Here is a 24,498-nt window from a genome sequence, read left to right as displayed (position 1 = left end):
TTTTCAGTTCATTTCTGTTTCAGAGAAAGTCACTGAATTTACCTCAGTCTTTACAAACATTTTAAAAAATGAGTACAGAATCATGAGTTAGTTCTTTGTTCATTTCTAATAACCTAGATGAAAATCATTAGAATTTACAAATTTAAAAATTGAAATATCAATTACATAGTTATTTTTACAAAGCAGCAGACAGAAGTTCAACAAAGGAATACACTATAATTAAATTTTAAAATGGTCACATTCATAGATAAATAATGGTTATGAATTTAATTACATATCAATACAGTGGTGCCTTTTTTATCCAAGTGTAATCCATCCAAAAAAAAAAGGGTTTAAGATACACTCTTCATTCAAGCACAAACTTCATTCAGTGGAAAACAAAAGAAAATCAGGAAGTAAATTTCACCACCACCAAAGTAAATGAAGACAAAATGAAAAAGATAAAGAAGAAAATATCCACATTCATGAAAAGGTATGATCTATAAAACAACCACATTAAAATCACAGAGATGTTGATGCTTGTCAGTAAACCTCAAAAAGTATTCCAAATTATATTAAAGAGAGTACATTCTCTCAGTAAGGCATATATATATCAAATATTTTCTTCAAGGTGGGCAAGTTGGAGAAGAGAGAATTTCTCTCTACTTATTTTGAATGAAATAAAAAATATAGCACTCTCTCCTCCATAAAAAAAAAAAAAAAAAAAAAAAAGATAGAGGGAGAGAGAAGAAGGAAGAAAGAAAGGCCAAACTGAATCACAAAACTAATTTTGTAGTGAGGTTCATGAGATTCCTAACTCCAAAGTAAATTCGCCAATAAGGAAGTTTACCTGTGTTCCTTGAAGGTGAAGTCATTATCGTAAGACTCACACTGGTACACAGATTCATTTAATCATAGTTCACAGGCACCAAATCTCAGCAACTTGCAGCCGGGGGAGGAAACTCCACTTTTAAACAATGAACCATGCCATGGGTGAGCTACAATTTCAATCCATTCTCTACTAAGTCTCAATAGAATATTTTTTCTTTAAAAGAAAACTAAACCATTTACCAAGCTCTGTTACATAACAGAGAGAGTGAGAATACTAGAGAATCCAAACATATATTAGCTCTTTTAGCCCATGAGGACAAAGGCATTTCCATGGGAAAGAGAAACCAGTATATTGGCAACCCTGTATATTGTTCTGTAAACATCTGGCATCTCTTGCTGAGGGTGACTTGCTCTTATCTATTCCCTACTTAAGATGTGGACTACTGATAGTTTCCATAGCTAACAATCTACTACTAAGTACCAAATATGAAAACATATTTGTGGTTTTCTGAATGCTATCAGTATCCTAAACTAATCTGGGGGTTTTAAAAATAATAAAAATAAAGCATCTTTAACTCTGTATGAACCAAAACACAATGGACTCATGAAGCTAAAATCACTAGAAACATTTTGCTGGTCTAATGTAGATTATACTTAACCAAAATATCACATGGTTTTATAAAAAATAAAATAAACTGGGCATTAGTAGGTTCAAAATTCCACATTTCGGATTATATAGCTCATTCCTGCTGTACAAGTACCACACACAGAGTTCCCATGTCTGTTAAGCAGATCAGTTTAGTTCAATGGTGATAGATGAAATATTCATAAGCATCTTATTTACAGTACTTCTTTCTTTAGATTATAGGCCAATATTCTTTTCTTCCATTCCTAGTCAATCTGAGTTGGGTTTCCTCAATGAGAAGGGGTAAATCTGAAAATGGCTGCTCAGCTGCTTTACCTGTAGAAAACCAGAACAGGAGGCAGTGACTAATACGTACCTAATTTTTTTCTTTTTAAAGCACACAGAATTCACCCTCTGAAGACAACAATTTACTGACACTGCAAAAATCATCATAAATAATGAAGGTTTTTCTGGGTTAGGATAGCTATAGACGTAGACGGCTAAATAAGAGTACTAGAACTACCCTGGGAGAGTTAGCACTTAAACCTGGGTCTGCCTAAATCCACTGCTAGAGCTTGGTTATGTGCCAGTTAGTAAATATCATTTGTCTGATATTTCTTATTTCTATTCTTATTTGTATTATTTGTATTTCAGTAGTTCCAGTGAATGTTTTGTCTGACTTAGCAAGTTTTACCTCCTGGTCAGAAGTTGTAGAAGTGGTAAGAGAACACAAAGACAGACAAAAAAAAGATAAAAGATACTCCTGAAATTTCTTTCTGTTAGCTTGTATTTATTTTCCATATTTATAACAAAGAAACTGTAGTACCTTGGTAATTTAAAGAAAATGTGTTTTGGTCTGGTTTTGTGTATGTATCATTTTCTGAAGATATGCTTCTGAAGGGCTATAGTAAATTAAATCAGTTATGAAAGACAATGGCACCTGTGTTGCACTTTATGCATCTGACTGATGAAATATCAGGATAAAGGCCTACAAATGTTGCTATAAAGCATAATGTTAACTTTGCACAAATAAAAACACAATTATGTCTTCATATCATAATTCATAGGCTTATCATGATTTCTTTCCATAACAATTTCATCAACTTTATCCCAATAAATGTGGGCTACTTTGGGGAGAAACATAAGAAAAGAACACCTAAGTTCAGCAACATATGCAAAGTGTAAAGTTGTTATCAAACATGACAGGTGTGCCCCACTTTATAAATATGAACAATATATAATTGTTTCTCAAACTGATTCACAGCAGGGTTCCTTTCAAAACAAGCATACCAAATAGAAGTATTTTAAGAGACATAAAAGTGTGAATAGCCTTCTCTATAACCCCACTCCTGTGAAAGTATCCTCAAAAAATAAATGAAATGAGAGAAAATTATTCCAAATTGCTCACTCCAACATTACCTCTAATAGTGAAAATATGGAAACAACCTAAATGACTAAAATAACTGCATCATAATTAAGTAAATTGAGTTACTATTAAGCAATCTCCTTGACAGAATATGCTATACAATTTAAAAATCATAATTATGAGATCATACTAAAATAATTAGAAAAGAATGTTAAAGTGTGATGAAAAAGAAAATAAACTGCATGGTTCTGATTTTCATTTTATTTTATTTGTCCTGACACTAGTCTCTTATTTTAAAGAGAGTATTACTGTTTGCATAGTAATTCTCAAATCCTTTCTCTTCTATATTTCCCTATTTAGTATTTCTCCTGATGAGAACTCAGAAATAGCACAGATGAAGTAAAACCTCAAATGCAAAAGCCTTCCTTTAGTCTGAAGTTCTAACCTCCCTTACCACATGCAGAGGGAGGGAGGGAGGCAGCAGCGCTACAAAACCAATTTCAGTTTCTCTCCAAATTATGTTAACGAGCAACAAAAATGTGCCTAAAGAAGCATGCATAGCCCTAGCCAGTTTGGCTCAGCGGTTAGAGCGTTGGCCTGCAGTCCAGAGAGACCCGGATTTGGTCCCCACTAAGGGCACGTACCTAGGTTGCAGTTTGTCCCCAGCCCTGGTTGGGTGGTGCGGGTGGCAGCCACTCAATGTGTCCCTTTCACGTCAATGTTTCTCTCTCTCTCTCCCTCTCTCTCCCTCCCACTCTATCTGAACAAGAAATGAAAAAATGTCCTCAGGTGAGGATTTAAAAAAAAAAAGCATGCATAGAAATAATCAACAAATGAAATTATCTAGTCTTATATAATTAAAATCACAAGAGCTTATAATTCTATTCACATTTCTACTGACTTAAAAACAAGAACTAATTCCTTATAATTATCCAGCTTTTAAATTATTTGTAGTTATGATAACACATTTATTAGAGAAATAAAATTTAAAATTACACACCTGAATATTATCCAAAATTTAGAGAATATATAAAAATTCTTCCAACTACTATAAGCAAACTTTCTTTTACACTTACTTCCCTCACCTTCTTTCCGGTATTTGTAAGAACCAAATGGAACCAATTTTGTTCTAGATTACTCACCACTCGTACTCCATAATGGATGTGGGCCAGAGTGAAAGCGGTTGTTAATGAATACAGAAGAATGCTCTCAGTGTAAGAGGTGACTCCTAAGTTTACCACCATGACAATCAAGAAGAGAGGAAGCAGCAACCAGTTCAAAGTTGGACACCTGGTATTGCTCATTTGACAAACAATCAGCTGACACTTGAAGTTAGTAAAAAAGAAAAAAAAAAAAAGGAGGAGGAAAAAGCATTTAATTAACAAACCACTTCCAAAACTTGTCACTCTAACACTTAAAACACATTCAAGTATGTGAGCCAACACATTTACATTACATTAAGTTCAGTAGTCTCCACTGATCCGGGGCCAACTGGATCTCTGTGCCCACCTCCAAACCTGTGGACCTTCCGACCATGTATGTGTCAGAAGAGTGTAAGATAATTTAGTAAGGATGCTATGGAAGTCATTCTTCCACTGGGTAACAGTTTGGGTAAAAGTTTCTCCCAATTTCAAGATTCTATGTTTCTTTAAAAAAATTTTTTCAAAACATGCCCTGGTCAGTTTTGCTCAGTGGTTAGAGCGTCAGCCCAAGGACCAAGGTGTTGCAGGTTCAATTCTGGTCAAGGGCATGTGCCTTGTTTGCAGTTCCATCCCTGTCTCTGGTCAGGGTTGTGTGGCAGGCAAACAACAACCAATTGATGTTTCTCTCTCTCTCTCCACCTCCCCCACACTCTATCTAAAATTCAATGAAAAAATATCCTCAGGTGAGGATTTAAAAAAAAAAAAACAGCCTCCCACCTTACCTCCTCCAACTAAATTTCTTCACGGAGATGAACCATCGATACCTCCAATTCAGTCATGTTACCATATTAATACCTCAAAACCTCTTTGCCTCCCTTTACTTTCAATACCTTATTCAAATATAGTTTTATTCTTTCATATATACGTTTTATACATAAAAACATTAAACTCAGTGGCACAGGCTTCCTGGCTGTCAAAACTATCAAGGTCTAGTCCTGGCCGGTTTGGCTCAGCAGTTAGAGCGTCAACCTGTGGTCCAGAGAGACCCTGGTTCGGTTCCCACTAAGGGCACGTACCTCGGTTGCAGTTTGTCCCTGGCCCTGGTTGGGTCGTGCAGGTGGCAGCGACTCAATGTGTCCCTTTCACGTCAATGTTTCTCTCTCTCTCTCTCTCTCTCTCTCTCTTCTCTCCCACTCTATCTGAACAAAAAATGGAAAAATGTCCTCGGGTGAGGATAAAAAATAAATAAATAAACTATCAGGGTCTTTTCTCAGCTCCTGATTTTTAAAAATAATGTGGTATGTATTATATTGTTTATAATTACGTATTCTTAATTTAAAAATTAGTTGATTAAAAAAAATGTGTGGAAGGTGTGTGTATCATGTGTTTTCTCTCAAAAACAAACCCCTTCAAGCTCCCAAACTAATTATTAGGTCTATAGCCATTTCAATGACACTGTTAATCATATTTACTGTCTGAAGGGAATCTATAAATTATTCCATAAATTCTTCAGCCGGCAACCAAAACAAAAAAACTTAAGTATACTACTGCAGTCTCTAAATCCTACTAGTTTCGAAGGGAAACATAAAACAATTTCAGCATGTTCTGCTTTTGAGATTGTTTTTTCAAATTTTGAATTAAAATATCTTTAAATCAAAATCTGCTTATTCTAATATGTATAAGGCTTCTCAAATGATCAATTCTGTCATACATTCCTTATATATTATAGTTTTTAAAATTAAAAAATCTTACTGTGATATTGGCAAAGGCTGTTCCAACCATAAAGTAGAATACTCTAGGATGCATCTCTAAAATATCTGAAGGTGACTGGAGAATCCATGCTGTAGACAAAATGAATAGCAAACATGGGGAAAAGAAGGGGACCAGAGCTTCATAGACTGAACTGTGTTTCAAGGTGTTATTTTTATAGCTTCTGGAAAAAAAAAATCAGGTAATACAAAGAACATTATTACACATAAAATTTATATTATACTTGCATTTTATAGTTTTTAAAGTATTTTCAAACTTATTCTCTAGTTTTATACTCACCACAATCCTATGGCATAGGTAAGAATAAACATTATTAACCCCATTTTAACAGGTTAAGTGGGGATGTGAGAATTTAAGTTTACACAATTTGCTACCAAGTGGCAGGGTCAGGACTAGAAATGGAGTCCTCTGACCCAGTCCCATTTTTACCCCTGGAATGAAAAGATGAATAAAACTTGATCTTTGTTCTATGACAGCCAATTTTCAACCAGTGTGCTACAAGAACTTGTAAAACATGCAATACCTAACTATTTAGTCAGAGGCACTGACCTCTTTTCCCTTAGATTGTCAAATTAAAAAATGACAACAACCTGAAACCTATATAATTTTATTAACCAATGTCACCCCAATAAATTCATCTACAAAGTAAAAAAAAAAAAAAGACAGTAGCCACCATAATAGTGGCCTGGTGTGAATGAATCAAAATTATATCTTTTTTTTTTTGGTCAGATTAGCAAAAAATATATATATTTTGGTGTGCTGCAGAATTTTAGTTTATGTGTGCTATGAGATGAAAAAGGTTGAAAATCGCCATGAGATATTTTAATAAAGAAAATAAAATGAACACAAAGCAGTACTAGAAGAGGACCTCACAGTGCTACTATGATACAAGTGACACAGAATTCAGAGTGAGAACTAGTTCCACGGAAGATTCTGAAATGAGACTGCTGATAGCAGTCTAGTGTCTCTAGGCACGTTTGCTCACCTGAACAGAGCCCCAAATTCTAGCCCTGACTCTGCCACTGATTATGTGCCCTTGGCCACGATGTTGCCCAGTCAGGACCTCATCTTTAAAAAATGAGGAGCCCTGGCTGGTTTGGCTCAGCGGTTAGAGCGTCGGCCTGCAGTCCCAAGAGATCCGGGCTTGGTTCCCGCTAAGAGCATGTACCTCAGTTGCAGTTTGTCCCTGGCCCTGGTTGAGTTGTGCAGGAGGTAGCCACTCACTGTGTCCCTTTCACATCAATGTTTCTTTCTCTCTTTCTATTTCTCTTTCTCTTTCTCTCTCTCCCTCTCTCTCTCCCTCTCCCTCTCTCTCTCCCTCTCCCTCCCTCTTACTCTATCTGAACAAAAAAATGCCCTCGGGTGAGGATAAAAATAAATAAATAAAAGATGAGGAGGAAATGACTCAAATAATCTCTGTGACCTTCAGAGCTTTAAATTTTATGGTTTCTATGAATGACTGCCAGCTGCAATAAACAGGGAAGGTTCATAGAGTGTGGCTTGATATGGAGAGGGTTCTGCCGACAGATTTTAGAGCTGAAGGAGGAAGTAGCAAGAAAAGAAAGTTTTTCAAGCTCCCGCCGGTTTGCCTCAGCGGTTAGAGCGTCGGCCCATGGATAAGAGTCCTGGGTTGGAGTCTGGTCAGTTGTGGTTTGGTCCCTGACCCTGGGCGGGGTCATGCCGAGTGACAACCAATCAATGTGTCTCTCTCATGCTAATGTTTTTCTCTTTCTCTCTCTCTCCTTCCTTCCACTCTGTCTGAAGATAAAATGGAAAAATATCCTCAGGTAAGGATTAAAAAAAAAAGTTTTTCAAGTAGAGGAAACAATGGAGCAAAAATACTAAGGAAGGAAAGAGCAGAATATATTCAGGTCACAAAAAGAAATTCAGTGTGGCTACACAAAGGTGGGAAAGTGTATAAATCAGAAAATGAAATTCTACCTGGGCTACTCCCCTCCCCAAACCCCATCCTCCTCCCCAGGCAGAAATGTCTCTATAATGCTATTTGAAAAGAATCAGCATAGTGTCTAGGGTTTGGTCCTAAACTATACAAGTTCAAAAGTTTTTTGTTTTGTTTTTGTTTTTTATAATCATGTTAAGTAAACTTAGAGATAATCAATTTATAAAAATAGAATATAAATGTATCAATATTCAACAGGAACATACTCCTTCCTGTGGATAGATTCACTCACAAAAAATGACAAATTAGAAAACTGTTGGGTGATCCCAAAACTGTAACAAAAAAATAAGAACAAGTAGTTTTGTGCTATGATTGAAGTGACTACACAAGCCACCATAGATATCCTAAATTATCCTAACCTCATTCTAGATTCAATACAGATTTCATAACCTTTTCAAAATGTCCAGATTCCAAAAGAAAAAAAGATCCTAAAATTCATCTAAATAGCAATTTCTAAAGATTTTCTTATCCAATTAAAAAAAATTTGCCCTGGCCGATTTGGCTCAGTGGTTGGAGCATCGGCCTGCGGACCAGAGTCCCAGGTTCAGTTCCCAGTAAGGGCATGTACCAAAAAAAAAAAAAATACTTACCTATAAAAGTTTAATAAACTCATTGGAACAGTCACACATAATGCACAACCTAAAAAGAAGAATATTTAAATCATGATTATTATTCAAGTGACTTTTATAATAAATACATACAAAATATATAATATTTTTAGACCCAATATTTTTCAGGTTCCAATTTACTTCTGTAATGAAATAAAATCCTTTTCTGAACAACATTTACAACTGGAAGAGTAGCAGTACAGTTTGCTGACTCAGCAGACTTCAAGGAGCCAGACTGGATTTGAATCTTGGCTGTGCTACCAACTGATTATATGACTTCGGGTAAGTTAACCTGCCTCAGTTTCCTCCTTTATAAAATAGAGATAATAATAGTATCAGCCCCATAGAGTTTTGAGAATTAAATGAATTATTACATGTAAAGACACCTTGAACAGTACCTGGCATATAATATACTGCTCAATAACCATAAGCTATTGGAAGAAGGGATGGCTAGTAGATCCTGCTACTTCCCATTTATTTTTACCTCCCTAGCATTCTCAACTTCTTCCCCCACCCCACAACTAGTTCTTTCTCATAAAATATAAAAACAAGAATGGCCTTCCCAAGAAATACTACCATCATGCTTCTGCCTTCACGACTTACTATTTCCTATCACTTGCCAAAATTTATTTTGTTTTCTTAATTCCTCAGCACTCTTTCATTCATTCTGTCTCCCACTCTGCAGAAATTGCACTTGTGAAATTTACCAAGCACTCCTAATGATCAAATTCAATACCCTTTCTTCCTTCCCGACTTCTGGGTAAGATGACTCCATTGACTATCCACTAATTGCAATTCTTTCCTCCCTTTGCTTCTACGATTCCATTCTCCCAATGTCCTAGCTAACCATACAATCATTGCACTTGGTCTCCTGGTGGGAACTCTACCTCCTGCATATTTCTAACTGGGCATTCCACTGTGCTTTCACTCTCCCTCAGAGAAACTTCTCTTACAGCTTTAATTATAAGCTTCCTTCCTACAGAGGACTCCAATATCTGGATATGGACTCTTGGGCAAATAAGACAATCTCTCTGAGCTTCAGACTCCTCCGCTGTACAAAATAGGTTAAATGATTTTCTAGTATCCCTTGCATCTTTAAAATTCTCTAATTCTATAACTATAGAGATGTAAATTCGTGATCTTTGTTTCAAACTCCAAATCAATACATGTGGCACTTTCTGGACACTTCATTTGGATATTTCATTGTCACTTAATAATTAGTCCTAGCTTGTCCTGGGCTCCCAGCGTCGATTCTTGGCTTGGGGAGATGGGGCTAGGGGTGTCAATGCAGCTATGATTATAAAGCTCAGAGGCAGAAAAGCATCCCTTCAAAACAATTCCAAAGACATTTTTCTAAAACAGATGAAAAGACTGATTCCATAACACAGAAATCTCATCTCAAAAGATAAATTGCTCTGCTATTTCCAAGTCCAAATGGAACAACATCCCCCAAGACAGATTTTAGAAGAAAACAAAGGAGAAGACATGCTGTGTTCTCCAAATTCTCGGAAATTTTCAGCAGCTGACTCCACAAAAGAAAGTCAAGGCTAAATGAATTAACACAGAATTACTTGTACCTCAGAGGTGTTGGAAATAGGCTGAAAGAAACTTGCAAAATATTTGCTACCAAGAGTATTTGGTAGTTTAAAACATCTTGAAATAGCTTTATCTTAAGTACAGTAAGCATGTAGAAAAATCAGGACTCTATCCAGGCTGCCAAAAAGAAAAAGAATGTATCTACTATTTCTTTTCTAACTAGCATTTAATGTATATTCTGTAAAGAGTATATAATTATTAATTTAAATACTTATCAATCAAACACTATATAATAATAGTGATGAACCCACACATGTGCAGACCTGCTTTCCATATTGCCACAGGGAGGCCCAGACTTCATAATATAGAAAAATCAGAGTGGAATTCATAAAAAATAAATGAATAGAATAATGCACTCCAAGGCTCCAAGGATAAAATATTTTGGTTCCTCACATTTACAGGCTTATTAAACAGGAACTTCAATTAAAATCACCAAAACAAAAGTACCTTAAGGAAAGTGAGAAAGATAAACAAACAAAGGGGGGCCCATGGGGAGGGGCGACAGACTTCAATTTATATCAAAAGAAAAGATCAATATATCATATATATATATATACATACATATATATATATATATGGAGAGCTTCTACAAATAAAGAAAATGGTTAACAATCCTACAGCAAAAATTGGCTAGATATATAAAAAGTATATAGAATAAAGGATACAAATGGTTCTTAAGCACTAGAAAAGTCCATTCATAAAACAAAAGAAATACAAATTAAAACTACAGATATATCATTTACCTATCAGATTGGCAAAAATCCAAAAGTTTGACAAACTAAGTTGGTGAAACTGTAAATAAATAAGCACACATACAGCTGGTGGGACTTTGAAATCACACAACTCATATGGTAGAGAATATGGGGATATTTAGTGAAACTGCATATATTTGTCCTTGACTAGCAATTCTACTTCTACAGATCTTTTCCAAAAATATGAAAAGACATATATATGTACAAGACTATTCACTGCAGCAATTTGTGTACAGCAAAACACTGGAAATAACTCTGGTTGAATAAACTATGGTACATCCACACAAGAAAGCCCTAGGCAGCTGCAAGAATAAATGAGGAAGATCCTTATATATCACTACACTGTGATCTCTAGGATACACTATTATGTGGGGGGAAAAAGGCAAGCGCAGAAAAAACGTATATAGCAAGCTACCATTTCTAGAAAAAGGGGTGATAAAACCACAGACACACACATTTACTTATATTGAAAAACAATGTAGCCTGGCCTGTGTGGCTCAATGGATTGAGCATCCTCCCGTGGACTGAGAGGTCCCAGTTCAATTCCAGGTTAGGGCCCGTGCCCAGGTTGCGAATTCGACCCCCAGTGTGGGGCATGCAGGAGGTGGCCAATCAGTGTCTCTCTCTCACATCAATGTTTTTATCTCTCTCTCCCTTCCTCTCTCTCTAAAAAAAAAAACAACAAAAACATATTTTAAAAAAAAGAAAGAAAAAAAGAAACAATGTAAAGATAAACCTAAGAATAGTTAACTATTTGGGAAGAGAATATTATAGTAGTGATAGAAGCTCAAATTTTGTATATAGATTTGACTTTGTAATCAAGTGAATATTTTACATAAATATAAAGAAAAAATAAAATTTAAAAGAAAAAGTCATCTCTAAAAACCAAAAAGTAAAGTGAAACAAACTAAAATGCATATATCCAGTTGGTGGCACAGCCACAAAGTGGTAACTTTAAACTATAATAACCTGACTGGGAATCTCTAGTAGGATAAACCATAAGGATAAATGGAACCTCAAAAAAACAAAATCTTAAACAATTTTCAGTAGTCATATTGTTGCTGATTTTGGTACTATATTCTGAGACTGTTGTGGGTATTCTGTAAAATAAAGTAAATATTTTGTGTCATTGAAAACAAAGACTTTTGTCACAGTTTAAAGGATACAAATGTAAGACCAATGCGGTTAAGTAAAAAAACTACATCATCAAATCTGATTTAGAATTATCTGTATGACTTTATTAGATATTTTTTTAAAAACAAACTTTATTCCCTTAGCTATCCAATGAATTAATGGTTTCCCAAGCAATGATCACCAATGTCTGTTAATACTATATGGTAAAGAACTGATGCAGAACTTTGTAATATATGGGAATAGATAAATAATACCTCAACCCTCTCTCTGATCATTATTCACCTCAAAATAAAGAGAGACAACTAGATATTATGTGCCTCTTAAAAGTATCATTAGCTAACAAATATAGTTGCCAAAACAAACAAATCAAACTCTTATCTGAGTCTATAGATCTATGTATTAGTTTATAGGAAAACAAGGGATAGAGGAACATGTTAATGACACAGTGAGAATGCAATTAGCAAAATGCAGACATTTTTTTAAAAAAGGAGTCAATAGAAACTTACTCCCAAGTGGACCCACATGCTTAATTTGGCAAACATATTTTCTTTTTTGGTCTTATTAATTAATTTATTTTGTTACAGATGTTTGGCAAACAGACTTTAAAGTAGCTATTTTAAATATGCTCAAAGAACTAAAAGAAAATATGGCAATAATGAAAGAACAGATAGAGAATCTCAAAAGAGAAATGGAGTGTAAAAAGAACCAAATGGAAAATCTAAAGCTGAAAAGTATCATAAATGATAGGATCCATGAAAGATTGACCAGATAGCTTTAAGAGGTGATGGGAGATAGAAAAAAAAAAGCAGTGAACTAAAAGACAGATGAATAGAAATCATGGACGGATGGAAGGAAGGAAGAAAGGAAGGAAGGAATTGTGGTTGATAATTTCCCACATTACACACAGGGAGACAATGATGCATGAGCTGACTCATGCCACTGGACATTAGAATAACATATTCAAAGTGGTGGGGAAAAAACTAAGGCAAAATCAAAACATTTTCACATAAACAAAAAACTGAGAGAATACAATGCTATCAGATCTGCTCTACAAGAAATGCTAAAGGAAGTACATCAGACTTCTGAGAAAGAACACCACATCTTAGTCAGATATACAAAAAGGAATGAAATGCAACAGAAATGGTAAACAGTGGGTAAGTATAAAAGACTTTATGTTATAAAATAACCCAAGGGTTGTGGGGTAGTGGTACATTTGAGACAAGATTGGCACTTAAATTGAAAACTGTTAAAGCTGGGTGATGGCACGTAGGGATTTATTATATAAAATAGAAAAAAAAAGATGTTTAAATATTTTCATAGTAAAAAGAGAGGAAAAAATGAAAGGGGGGAATCTTTTCTTTAATCCTCACCCAAGGATATTTTTCCATTTATGTTAGATAGAGTGGGAGGGAGCAGGAGAGAGAGAAACATCAATGTGAGAGCAACACATCAAATGGTTGCCTCCTGACCAGGGCTGGGGACGAACTGCAATCGAGATGCATGCTGTTGACCAGAATCAAACCCACGACTCTTTGGTCCGCAGGCTGACAATTTAACCACTGAGCCAAACCAGCCAGGGCGAAAGGGGGGGATTTTGCTTTCTATCTTGGTGGTTTATCTGTGGTACCCAAAAGAAGGTTAAGCTTCCATAATGGCAAACAAGAGTCACTCCACCTCCTACCAACCTTTGATCGTTCCTTCCCTCATGGGAGGCTCTAGTCTACTCTAGCAACCCCAGCATCAGCACCATCAATTCCATCAGCAGAAACTAAGTAGCTTAGACCCTAAGGCCCTTCTGTCTATTTGTGTCTACTCAAATCTAGTACTGGAAAAGCTACTTTACTTATTTGTTCAGAAACATGTGGGATTCTGTTTTATTTTAGAGAAAAGAATTCAAATAAACTTACAAATTACAAACAAAATTATGTGTCCAATAAAGCACTCACTTAACATTCAAAACTATGTCTCATATATCGGAGAATTCCACCTTCTTCTTTTTTCTTAATCCTCACCCAAGGATATTTTTCCTTTTTTGTTCAGATAGTAGGAGGGAAAGAGGAAGAGAGAGAGAGAGACATTGACGTGAGAGAGACACATCGACTGATTGCCTCCCCCACGACCCCAATCAGAGCCGGGGACAAACGGCAACCGAGGTACATGCCCTTGATCAGAATCAAACCCGCAACTCATTGGTCCACGGGCCAACGCTCTAACCGCTGGGGCCAAACCAGCTAGGGCTCCACCTTATCTTTAAATTTAACATTTAAATGTAAAATGCAGCAAACCTGTAAAAGGACAAGCTTAAATCAAAAGATCCATTAGATGGTGGGAGATGAAAAATAGCCTTTTCAAGGTAATTACAGTTTATATAGGTACCAAAAAGTGAACGTTTGGTAGATTAGAGCAAGGTTCCTAAAATACAGTATCTGTGGCTCAGAGCCATGAAAAAAAAGCCCAAACCACTCCTCTTCTGAAAGCCAATGACTAAAGTTTCTAAACGGTATCGGATTCCCATTACATTACCAAGGTTTACCAATACAAAGAGACAGGGTTATTTTTTAAATTAGGGAACAGCAATAGCCAACAAGTATGCTTTTTTACTTCTACAAAGATCTTTAGTGCCACTCCTGATGCCCCCAAATAATCCAGTCCTTTTCCTTTTTGCCTCTTTCCACAGAAAACACTCTTCCCCACTCAGTCATCCTGTAGATATCCCCTTCAGCTAAAATCAAAAGGGAAATATTACCATGATTAAAATAAACCCTTTACCTAGCATTCAACAGCTTAAGAAGGAGGGTACCAGAGGTGAGCAGAGGCTCAATTTTTGGAGTGGATAAAGTAATCTCTATTCTATTTCCTACAAACTAATAATCTTCAATTTGAGATAACTAAAAACCCGTACCAAATGTCACCTACATGTGGATCCTCCAAGACAACCCAGATTAATTTAAATAGTTTCCAAGTTTGTGCAATCTATTTTGGTATTTTCTTCTCATTAAAAACAGCTTGATGCTGAACAACAACAACAACAACAAAAAGACACACAAAAAAACCTTATTTTCCTTAATGATTAGGTTGAAATCCTACGGGTTGTTGGGCTGTTCTGCTTGCTGGAGGGTGTGGGGAAGGGGGAAGGGTGTTGCTGCTTGTTATAATCAAACAAAGTGATGTTAAAACAGGCTTCAACATGGAGCTTCTTACCAATAATCATTGTAGTGAATAGGTCTCTATATAAGAAATTAAACAGGAAAGGTTCATACCAGGCCTCAACTCCCACAATCGCAGTCACTATGTAGACAAAAGAAATAGTCTGGAAGGCAAATGCAGACAAAAGCATACAGAGGCATTAACAGCTGGAAAGATCAGGAGATCAATAATGCTTTATGCAGCATAACTCTAGTCAACAGTTTTAGTAAAAGCAAGAAGTATGCTTAAAGTTGATATTGTGGCAAGTCTTCTTGCCTTTAAAAAAATTTTTTTCAGCCAACAATGCTATAGAATAACTAACTTCTAGACAATGCAAGCAACTGGCCATCACTTGGAATACTTTAAGTACCTCATAAGTTGGTTAAGCCATAAGATGATCCAGTTTGCCCACCCAATCACTTTTTTCATCAAAAACATTTCAACTTCTGACTCTTTAATGGAGACTTAAGTGCAATGCAAATGGGCAAAATAGCAACACAAAAAGTATGATTCAAAGGCAGGGAGAGTTAATAGCAAGACTACTAAGTAAAAGAAAACACATCTTTCTACTCACTGAAAAGTTGGCGACAAGGACAAAAAAACAGTTAAAATGAAGTTTATTAACATTAAGAAACTGTTCATTTTTTGGTGTGATAAGGGCATTGTGTTTGTTTTCTTTTTAAGATTTTTTATTGATTTCTAGAGACAGAAGAAGGGAGAGGGAGAGAAAGAGAGAAACATCAATCAGCTGTGTCCTGCATGCCTCCCACTGGAGACTAAGCCACAACCTGGGTATGTGCCCGGACTGGGAATCGAACCAGCAACCTTTCAGCGCACAGGATGCCGCCCGACCATGTTCATGTTTTTTTTTAAAAGAGCTCTTACTGCCCTGGCTGAGTGGCTTGCTTGGTTAGAGTGTTGCCCAGTACACCAAAAGGTGGTGAATTAGCTTGCCGGTCAGGGCACATACCTAGGTTTCAGGTTGGATCCCCCGTCGGACTTCAGATAGGAAGCACGGGTCAATGTTTCTCTCTCATATCCATGTTTCTCTCCCTTCCTTTCTCTCTAAAATCAATTTAGAAAAACACACAAAACATATCCTCGGCTAAGGATAAAAAAATAATAATAATAAATAAATAACAAGAGCTCTTACCATTAAGAGATTAACAGTAAAATATTTATCATATAATTTCAGAAATTTCCTTGAAAATAATTGGGTGGGAGGAAGGGAGTGAGAAATGGTATACATGAAACTAGACTGGCCATGTGTTGATAACCGCTGAAGCTAAATAACAGGGACATAAGGGTTCACTATACTATCCTCTCTACTTTTGTATATGTTTGAAATTTTCCATAAATAATATAAGTTTTTTTAAAAGCACACACCAGTTCTAATCAAAAAAAGCATAAGGGCAATAAAGAAAGAATGATGAAAACTACCCCCCCAAAATTGACGCAATGTTGAAAATTTAAGTTAAAATATATACTTACCACCTGGCTAATGTCATATCCCCATGGCAGGAAAAGAACCCCAGTGTTATACTTTTCCCAATGGGACAGGATGAAAGAAAACAAAACAATCCATAGCAGCAGATAAAGAACAAAAACACTGACACCAGATGATCCTCGTCCAAAGATGGAATACACAGTTACAACAAAGTAAACACATGCCCAACTATCCAGGCCATGGTCAAAAAGCTCCCCTAAGGGGGTGCTGGAATTGGTTCTGCGGGCTTGCTTTCCATCCACACCATCTGCAACAGAAACACATTATCATAGGAAAAGGTCAAACTGGTACTAGTATAACAAAGTCTTTTTTAATAAATTTGAGAAAACAAAACAAAACAAATCAGCATATCACAGGAATGTTAATTAACTGAAGTATAGCTACCAGCCAGCACTATAAAAATCTAACCTTTAATTCCTACAACTCAAAGATTTCAGGGGAAAAAATCAGTAATTTAAGTTAAATCTAAAAATTAAAATGTTTATTACACTGAATGGTATCAATTTTAGACCTGAGGAAGCAGCACTCAGAATTCTAGTTGGACACAGAATTTCTCCAAATCTGCCTAACAACTGAATTATTCCACTAACCACAAATTCTCAAGCCTCCAGAAAACATTCAATAGTTATTCATTATATTTCATCTAAACACTCCTTGCTCTAAGATCCAAAAACAATCTGTACTTCAGCTACAACACTTATTTTATCTTGTTTACAGTCACTTCTTTACAGCCCTACCACCTCCACAATTTCAGTTGCTTTCAGAAAAAGTTTTGTACATACTAAGTTTCAGTAAATGTAATTTACTGAATCTATGCAACTATTCTCAATTTTGTAAAGATTACAAGAATCTTAGAATAAACTAAGTTTGTGTTTACAACTGAAAAAGGAGAAAAAACATGATAATTAAAAACAGTGTATCACAGAAACACCAATCAGAAAGAATATATGTACCCCCATGTTCATAGCAGCACTATTTACAATAGCTAAGATCTGGAAAGAGCCCAAGTGTTCATCAGTAGACGAATGGATAAAAAAGCTGTGGTACATATACGCAATGGAGTACTATGCAGCTGTTAAGAAAGAAAGATCTCTTATCCTTTGAGACGACATGGAGGGACCTGGAAAGTATTATCCTAAGTGAAACAAGCCAAGCAGAAAAAGACAAATACCACATGATCTCACTTATTTGTGGAATATAATGAACATAACAGTCTGAGGAACAGGGTAAACCCAGAGATGTGGAAGTAGGGTACAGACTGACAACCCTCAGAAGAGGGAGTGGTGGGGGAAGGGAAGAGATAAACCACAGAACTTATATGCATGTATGCATAACCAATGGACACGGACAACAAAGCCGGGGAAGGGGTGGGGGGATGGGGAAGGGGGTGTCAATGGGGAAAAAAAGGAGAAACATCTGTAGCAAAAATAAAATTAAAAAACAGTGTATCATAAACCATAGAAGAGTATAGAAAAGGGACAGGCTCTCTTCAGGCTAAGATAATCTAGAATGGCTTTGAAGACAAGATGAAATCTGAGTGGGGATATAAAGAATGAGTTGGATTTCAGTAGATAAGAGATAAAGGAGTATGTCATTTCAAGAGGAGGGAGTGCTATCAGCAAAAACACTGAGATGGAAAAGCACATGCCTGTTCAGAGAAAGCCAAGTAGTTTAGTTTTGACTAGAAACTAGTATGTGAATAGGGCAGTATAAAGAGGGTAGATGGGAAGTTTCAGCCAATTTAAAAGTTTTAGGAGGAGCTACTAAAAGTATCTGAGTACGAGAGTGACAAGAGTCAACTCAATGAAGTGCTTCAGAAAGATTCCCCTGACATCAGCATGAATGACAAACTGGAAGAGGAATGCTAATTAGCAGCCAACAGTGAGATGGAATACGGTATGAATGAAAAGCTGGAGACATGTGAGCTAGTAAGTAAATAAAAATGACAAGGTAGCAACAAATGAAAGGTGAGGCTGAAAGACAAGAAGACCATCTCCAAAGTTTCCAGTCTGGCTAACACTACAGTGTTAATAGAAATAAGGAAGTCAGTAAGACTGATAGAAAAGATGTTGGGTACAATTTAAGAGGCTGAAATTGAAGTGTTAGCCACATATTCACATGGCAATGTCAAGTAATTCAGCCCAAGGGTACTTATAAGTAACTCAGAAGATAGCAGCTAGCTATAAACAAGGGAATCATCTCAATAGTGTTAAGAATCAGGAATACCAAGGAAATTATGAGAAAATTAAGGATCAAGTATAGTGGAATACCTTCATTTAGGGGCAGAAACAGAGGAACTGGTGGGGAGAAAATAAAGGGGGAGGTAGAAAGAGGAGGAAAGGAACAGGAGAGTGAGGAAGGAGGGAGGAGAGAAAAGAGAGAAAGAGAGAGAGAATGGTAAAACCTAGTTAAAAAGGAAAAGTCTAAATTGTTAAAATTTCTCCCCAAAAGAAACAGTTTTATTAACTAAGTGCATTAGAACTAGGCTAATTGTATAAAGATTCAGATTAAAGGAATTAGAAATTTCGTATTAATTACTGTGTTTCTTGCTCACCATAGTATTACCCCAGTGCTTAGCTCAGTTTGTGACAAAGAGGGTTTTCAAAAATATTGTTAAAGAAATATATAAAGGATGAATGCTGAACTGCGCAGACTGCAGATCTCTCTTATATAAGGTCTTCTGCCCTTAGTTTAATTTCCCATTTTCAGTGCAACTCCTATGCAGTTATAATAAATACTGAATTCATGAATTACATATTAATTAGGTTTTGTGACTTGCAGCTCTGATCATCCACCATGTCAGCATTTAATCATGTACCAGATTATACTGGTTTTATTAATGTCAGTCATTTTTCTCTGAAGAGATCTAAGCAACTTAAAGTCAGGAGTCTGCTACTTCACATGCATTTAAAATCTATATACCGAGTGTCTACTATGTTCTAAACACTGAATACACAGTAGTGAACAAAGCAAAGTACCACCCTCAAGAAATTTTTATTTTGGAGCAGACAGACAACAAACAGGTAGACAAGTAAATGAACACTGGGTCATAAGACTGTAAATGCTATGGAGAAAAATAAAGAAGGAAAGGACACAAAAAGAATGCAGGGTAAGTCATTCATTCAGATAATCCAATAAAAGCATTCTTGGCAGAATAGACAGTATGGCTAGTACAGTAGAATTCCCTGACCAGTCCTTCCACCAAATAAGAACTGATCACTTCCTTATTTGTCCCCCCCACTGTACTCTATATATAGTGTCTCAGTATTCTGCAATTATTTGGTATGTCAGTATTGCTTCCCAAATGTAAGGCAAAAGTAATGTCTTATTCCATAAGCTGACAAATATTTTTTTATAAAGAGCCAATTAGGGAACAGTTTATAGACATAAACAATCTCTGTTGGCAACCATTCAACTCTGTCTTTGGTGCAGGAAAGCAGCCATAGACAGTATGTAAAGGAATGAGCATAGCTGTGTCCCAATAAAAGTTTACTCACACAAACAGGCAACAGGCCAGTCTGGCCCACAAGTGGTAGTTTGCCAACTGCTATCTTATGCTTTAAATCCCTAGCAATGAATAACAATATTTTTCACAGAGAAACTAAACAATGTATTTATTAAATTGAACAGGATATTAACAAACCCTTATTAAAATGAATTAAGCATATGAGAAAATGTTAATTTAGTGCATAGCTATCCTTGCTAACAGATTCACCAGCCACTGTCTAAAGTGAGTATTCGCCAATTACTTACCTAGAGTATAGGCTACGAAGTTGAGGATGCCCACTACAATCCAAACCCAACCAGGTACATGCTTGTGACCTGGTGCTGCAAAGGAAAGCAATTCAGAGTTCAATACAGTCTAAGTACAATCGTTCTTACCATCGCATATACTGCTGGAGGAAAACAAAAGTTCCTATTTATTAAATAAAAGTTATAATACTTTATAATATTTTGAATGCAGAACTAGGTAAATACTAAAATATATCAGTAAACTCTAAAAAAGCAACAAAGAAGTAACTATCCAACCCCTCATAAACAATAGGCATGTTTTGTGTTGAAATCATAACACAAGACTGATTATTCATCTTTACTTAAAAATTACTTATGTAAAATGAAAAGCAATGTTTTTGGAGTTTAAAAAATGCTTGTATTTAATCTGATCCTCATTGTTTATGGTTATACTATAAACATGTATTGAGCTTTCAACCTATACTCTCTTACTACATTAGCTAAACAAAAGACCTTTTGCTTTGAGTATAGACAGATTATCTCAACTGGGTGATTTGGACATCAGAATCATAATGAAATGTCTGTACCTACCTTTTTCCCCCTAAGCTAGAACAACTAAGAATCACAAGGCCTGGGTTCTAATCCTGGCTCTGTAACCAATGAGCACTGTGACCTAAATATGTCATTTAACTTCTTTTGTCTTCCATTTCCCAAATATATTGGGACTAGATAGTTGATCTGATCCTTCAAGTTCTATTATTTGGGGAAATATATATAATAGTTACATGTTTTTAGTTCTCTATTTTTTTTTATCCTCACCTGAGGACATTTTTCCATTTTTTTTTTTGTTCAGATAGAGTGGAAGGGAGAGAGAGGAAGAGAGAGAGAGAGAGAGAGAGAGAGAGAGAGAGAGAGAGAGAGAAACATCGACGTGAAAGGGACACATCGAGTGGCTGCCACCCACACAACCAACTAGGGCCAGGGACAAACCGCAACCGAGGTACACGCCCTTAGCGGGAACCAAACCCGGATCTCTCTGGACCGCAGGCCAATGCTCTAACCGCTGAGCCAAAACGGCCAGGGCTGTTTTTTTTCTTATTATTTGTATTTTAATCTTCAAGACAGCCTCAAAAGTTTACTTTCTAACTGGAAATATTTTCTCTAATTAAATAAGAATATTTACTTAGTTATTAAGAGAACTAAAAACAGCCCTGGCCAGTTTTGCTCAGCGGTTAGAGCGTCGGCCTGCGGTCCAGAGAGACCTGGGTTCGGTTCCCACCAAAAGCACGTACCTCGGTTGTGGTTTGTCCCCGGCCCTGGTTGATGTGCGGGTGGCAACCACTCGATGTGTCCCTTTCACGTCGATGTTTCTCTCTCTCTCTCTTCCTCTCTCTCCCTCCCACTCTATCTGAACAAAAAAGTGGAAAAATGTCCTCAGGTGAGGAAAACAAAACAAAACAAACAGTATCAAAACCATGCTTAATGAAATTTAATCTTATTATTCATATGGTACTTTTATGATCTTCAATTACCATTTTATTACATGTACAGAAGCTACGGCTAAAAGTTTCAGTTGATAAAGTTAGGTATATATACCCAGAATTTCTGTAATAGCAAAACTCCTAAGTGTTTCAAACTCCAAATTTTCCTACAAAAACAATGTTTTCAGTGATTGTTAATTTCTCCAGGTTAGTCCACAAAAATCTGCTGAACCCAGAACACAGATAAATTATAATACTAAAACTCCTGACTATATCATTTATAAGTATTCTTTTTGGAAAATATAGTCTCTAACTTAGAATGCAAAAAAAATACTTATCTACAACCTTCATGTTCTATTCCTCTCAACTCCATCTACTGAATGAATGATAAAAATAAACCTGTCTCCCACTATCCACCCCCATAGCAAATATACTCCAGGTTTACTCCTATTGCCAGGGGCAGAAGCTGGGTTGGAAGATAGTAAAGACAGGAATAGGTGTGAAAGAAGACAATGGAGTCCCAGATAGGAACAAGCTGAAAACCGCCTCCCAAAAAGTAATTGTTTTCCCTGTCTTCCCCAATAAGGATCCAGACTTCTGTCAATAAATACTTAAAGGTCCAAGAACCATTTTTTGAGAAAACTGGGAATTATTAAAAGTAAGAGGCTGAGCCCTGGCCAGTTTGGCTCAGCGGTTAGAGCGTCGGCCTGCGGTCTGGAGAGACCCGGGTTCGGTTCCCGCTAAGGGCACATACTTCGGTTGCAGTTTGTCCCCGGCCCTGGTTGGTCGTGCGGGTGGCAGCCCCTCGATGTGTCCCTTCACGTCGATGTTTCTCTCTCTCTCCCTTCCTCTCTCTCCCTCCCACTCTATCTGTACAAAAAATGGAAAAATATCCTCAGGTGAGGATAAAAAAAAAGTAAGAGGCTGAGCAGAGGGAAAGAGACTTTACATTCCCTTTAGAAACGGGATTTTTCTCCCATAACTAGACAAGAGGAAGGGGTATTTCTGGAATCAGTAGGTACGCTGGCCTCTACTTATATTCATTTTCAGGCAGTTTTGCAGTCCTAATCCTCCATCTTCTTATAAATCCAATTATTCTTTATTTACCAAAACCTTCTGTTTTTAGACAGCATATCTAAGTTAAATAGTCAAATTAGTTTCTAAAACTTAATAGAAACATACATACAGATTGTGAAAACACATCTTAACCTTTACATCCAATTCTAACATTTTCTATACTTTTTGATGCTCAACCACTGAGCCACACCGGACTGACATTTTATATACTTCTTATAATACCTAATATTTTTCAGAAATATAAGCACCTTAATAAAACCAAAAAATAACCATGTCATTTTCCTCTATTTAGACATTTAAAATTTTATATTGAAAGTAAAAATCTTACCTGAAGCATAAAAGTCGGGATCAAAGTATGCCAGGAGTAGGAAATTGAATACAACCAGCAGAAAGCCAGAAAAGGTTATCAAATTTGGAGCCAGCCAAGTAGGAAATACCTATTTTTTTCCAAAAGAATTACAATATAATTAAAGTAGAGGAGTATCTCTGTCCACGCACAGCACAACACGCAAATTTAAGTTATAATAAAAGCTATAACTTAAAAGATCATATGCTGGAGTTATTTATATTAAAATGTGAACCACAATCTCCAGTTGATGAAAAGAAAAAAAAGCACTTCTTTCTATTCTGTTAAATAGTTCTGTAATCAACGAACATTACTTTTAGAAAGTTTTACAAAATTATAAATTCCAGAGTATAAACTGAGATACAACAATAAGCTAAATCAAAAGGTATGTGGACTAAGAGAAAGGAGATGGGAGGGGTGGTTTCTCTAGATATCTTATTAATCTGACAGCTGCATCTGTAACACTCCATAAATCAGTTTAAAATTTAAAACTTACTAAAACATAAGTGCATGCCTATCAATCATCTTACCTTTACTATAGTGTTCCAAAAGGGATGCATGACATACAGAGAGAGCGGATTGGTATCCACAGCACTGTACTGTTAAGAAATGAAAGAAAATATTCAGAGTTAATCTTAACACACTAGCAAACAGAACAACTGCTTAACTGAAAATTAACAGTACAAAAATAACTTGGAGAATATGTCTATTTACATGATGTCATCATCTGAATAATGAAACTGGAGGAGCAATATAAATGAGTAAAAATATGAAAACTGTCAAGCACAGCCAGATGTAGTTTTACTCAATCAACCTTCATAATATTATCATGTTTCAGTAAAAAAAAGTCTATATTGCTTATAAGTGCTCACTTACTATACAGAATCAGGATCAGTAACATGCATACTGTGTGCATTCAAATATGACCATACACCTTCTCTACCTCCATCATCCCTCTCAACTTAGAGGAATCTAGTTTTTTTTACCACTTGATACCATTACTAGTGCACTTACTGTATGTGTGACCTTGGGCAAGTTACTTAACCTCTTTGCCATAGTTTCTTCACCTATAAGAGGGGGATGATAGACTTTATCTCAAAAGATAGCCATAATTGCCCTGGCTGGTTTAATTGGTTAGAGCATGGGCCTGCGGACAAATGAGTCATGGGTTCGATTCTGGCCAAGGGCACATACCTCAGTTGTGGTTTATCCGTAGCCCTGGTCGGGGTTGTGCAGGAAGCAACCTGTCGATGTGTCCTTCTCAGTCGATGTTTCTTTCTTTCTCTCTCTCTTTCTCTCTCTCCCTCTCTCCTTCCCTCTCTCCCTCCCATTCTATCTGAAGATAAACAAAAAAATATCCTCCAGTGAGAATTAAAAAAAAAAAGATAGTCATAATTATTAGATTA

The 24,498-nt window shown here is 36.2% G+C and overlaps 1 protein-coding gene across 1 annotated transcript in view; it reads right to left on the bottom strand.

The window, feature by feature from the left end:
• Positions 1–733: 733 nt before the first annotated feature.
• SELENOI (selenoprotein I) overlaps positions 734–24,498 on the bottom strand; it is a 43,554-nt gene continuing 19,789 nt past the window's right edge. The window contains exons 2-10 of the mRNA XM_036263462.1: positions 23,623–23,691; positions 23,075–23,183; positions 20,210–20,284; positions 16,441–16,703; positions 14,965–15,073; positions 8,264–8,312; positions 5,696–5,876; positions 3,944–4,126; positions 734–1,771 (exon numbers count right to left, since the gene is read on the bottom strand). Coding sequence (XP_036119355.1) covers positions 1,673–1,771; positions 3,944–4,126; positions 5,696–5,876; positions 8,264–8,312; positions 14,965–15,073; positions 16,441–16,703; positions 20,210–20,284; positions 23,075–23,183; positions 23,623–23,691 — 1,137 coding nt within the window. The 3' untranslated portion in view covers positions 734–1,672. The remainder of the gene's footprint in view (positions 1,772–3,943; positions 4,127–5,695; positions 5,877–8,263; positions 8,313–14,964; positions 15,074–16,440; positions 16,704–20,209; positions 20,285–23,074; positions 23,184–23,622; positions 23,692–24,498) is intronic.

The sequence above is a fragment of the Molossus molossus genome, unplaced genomic scaffold (assembly GCF_014108415.1).
Source record: "Molossus molossus isolate mMolMol1 unplaced genomic scaffold, mMolMol1.p scaffold_m16_p_15, whole genome shotgun sequence".
NCBI classification, from domain to species: domain Eukaryota; kingdom Metazoa; phylum Chordata; class Mammalia; order Chiroptera; family Molossidae; genus Molossus; species Molossus molossus.
This window is presented reverse-complemented; position numbering and strand designations above follow the sequence as displayed.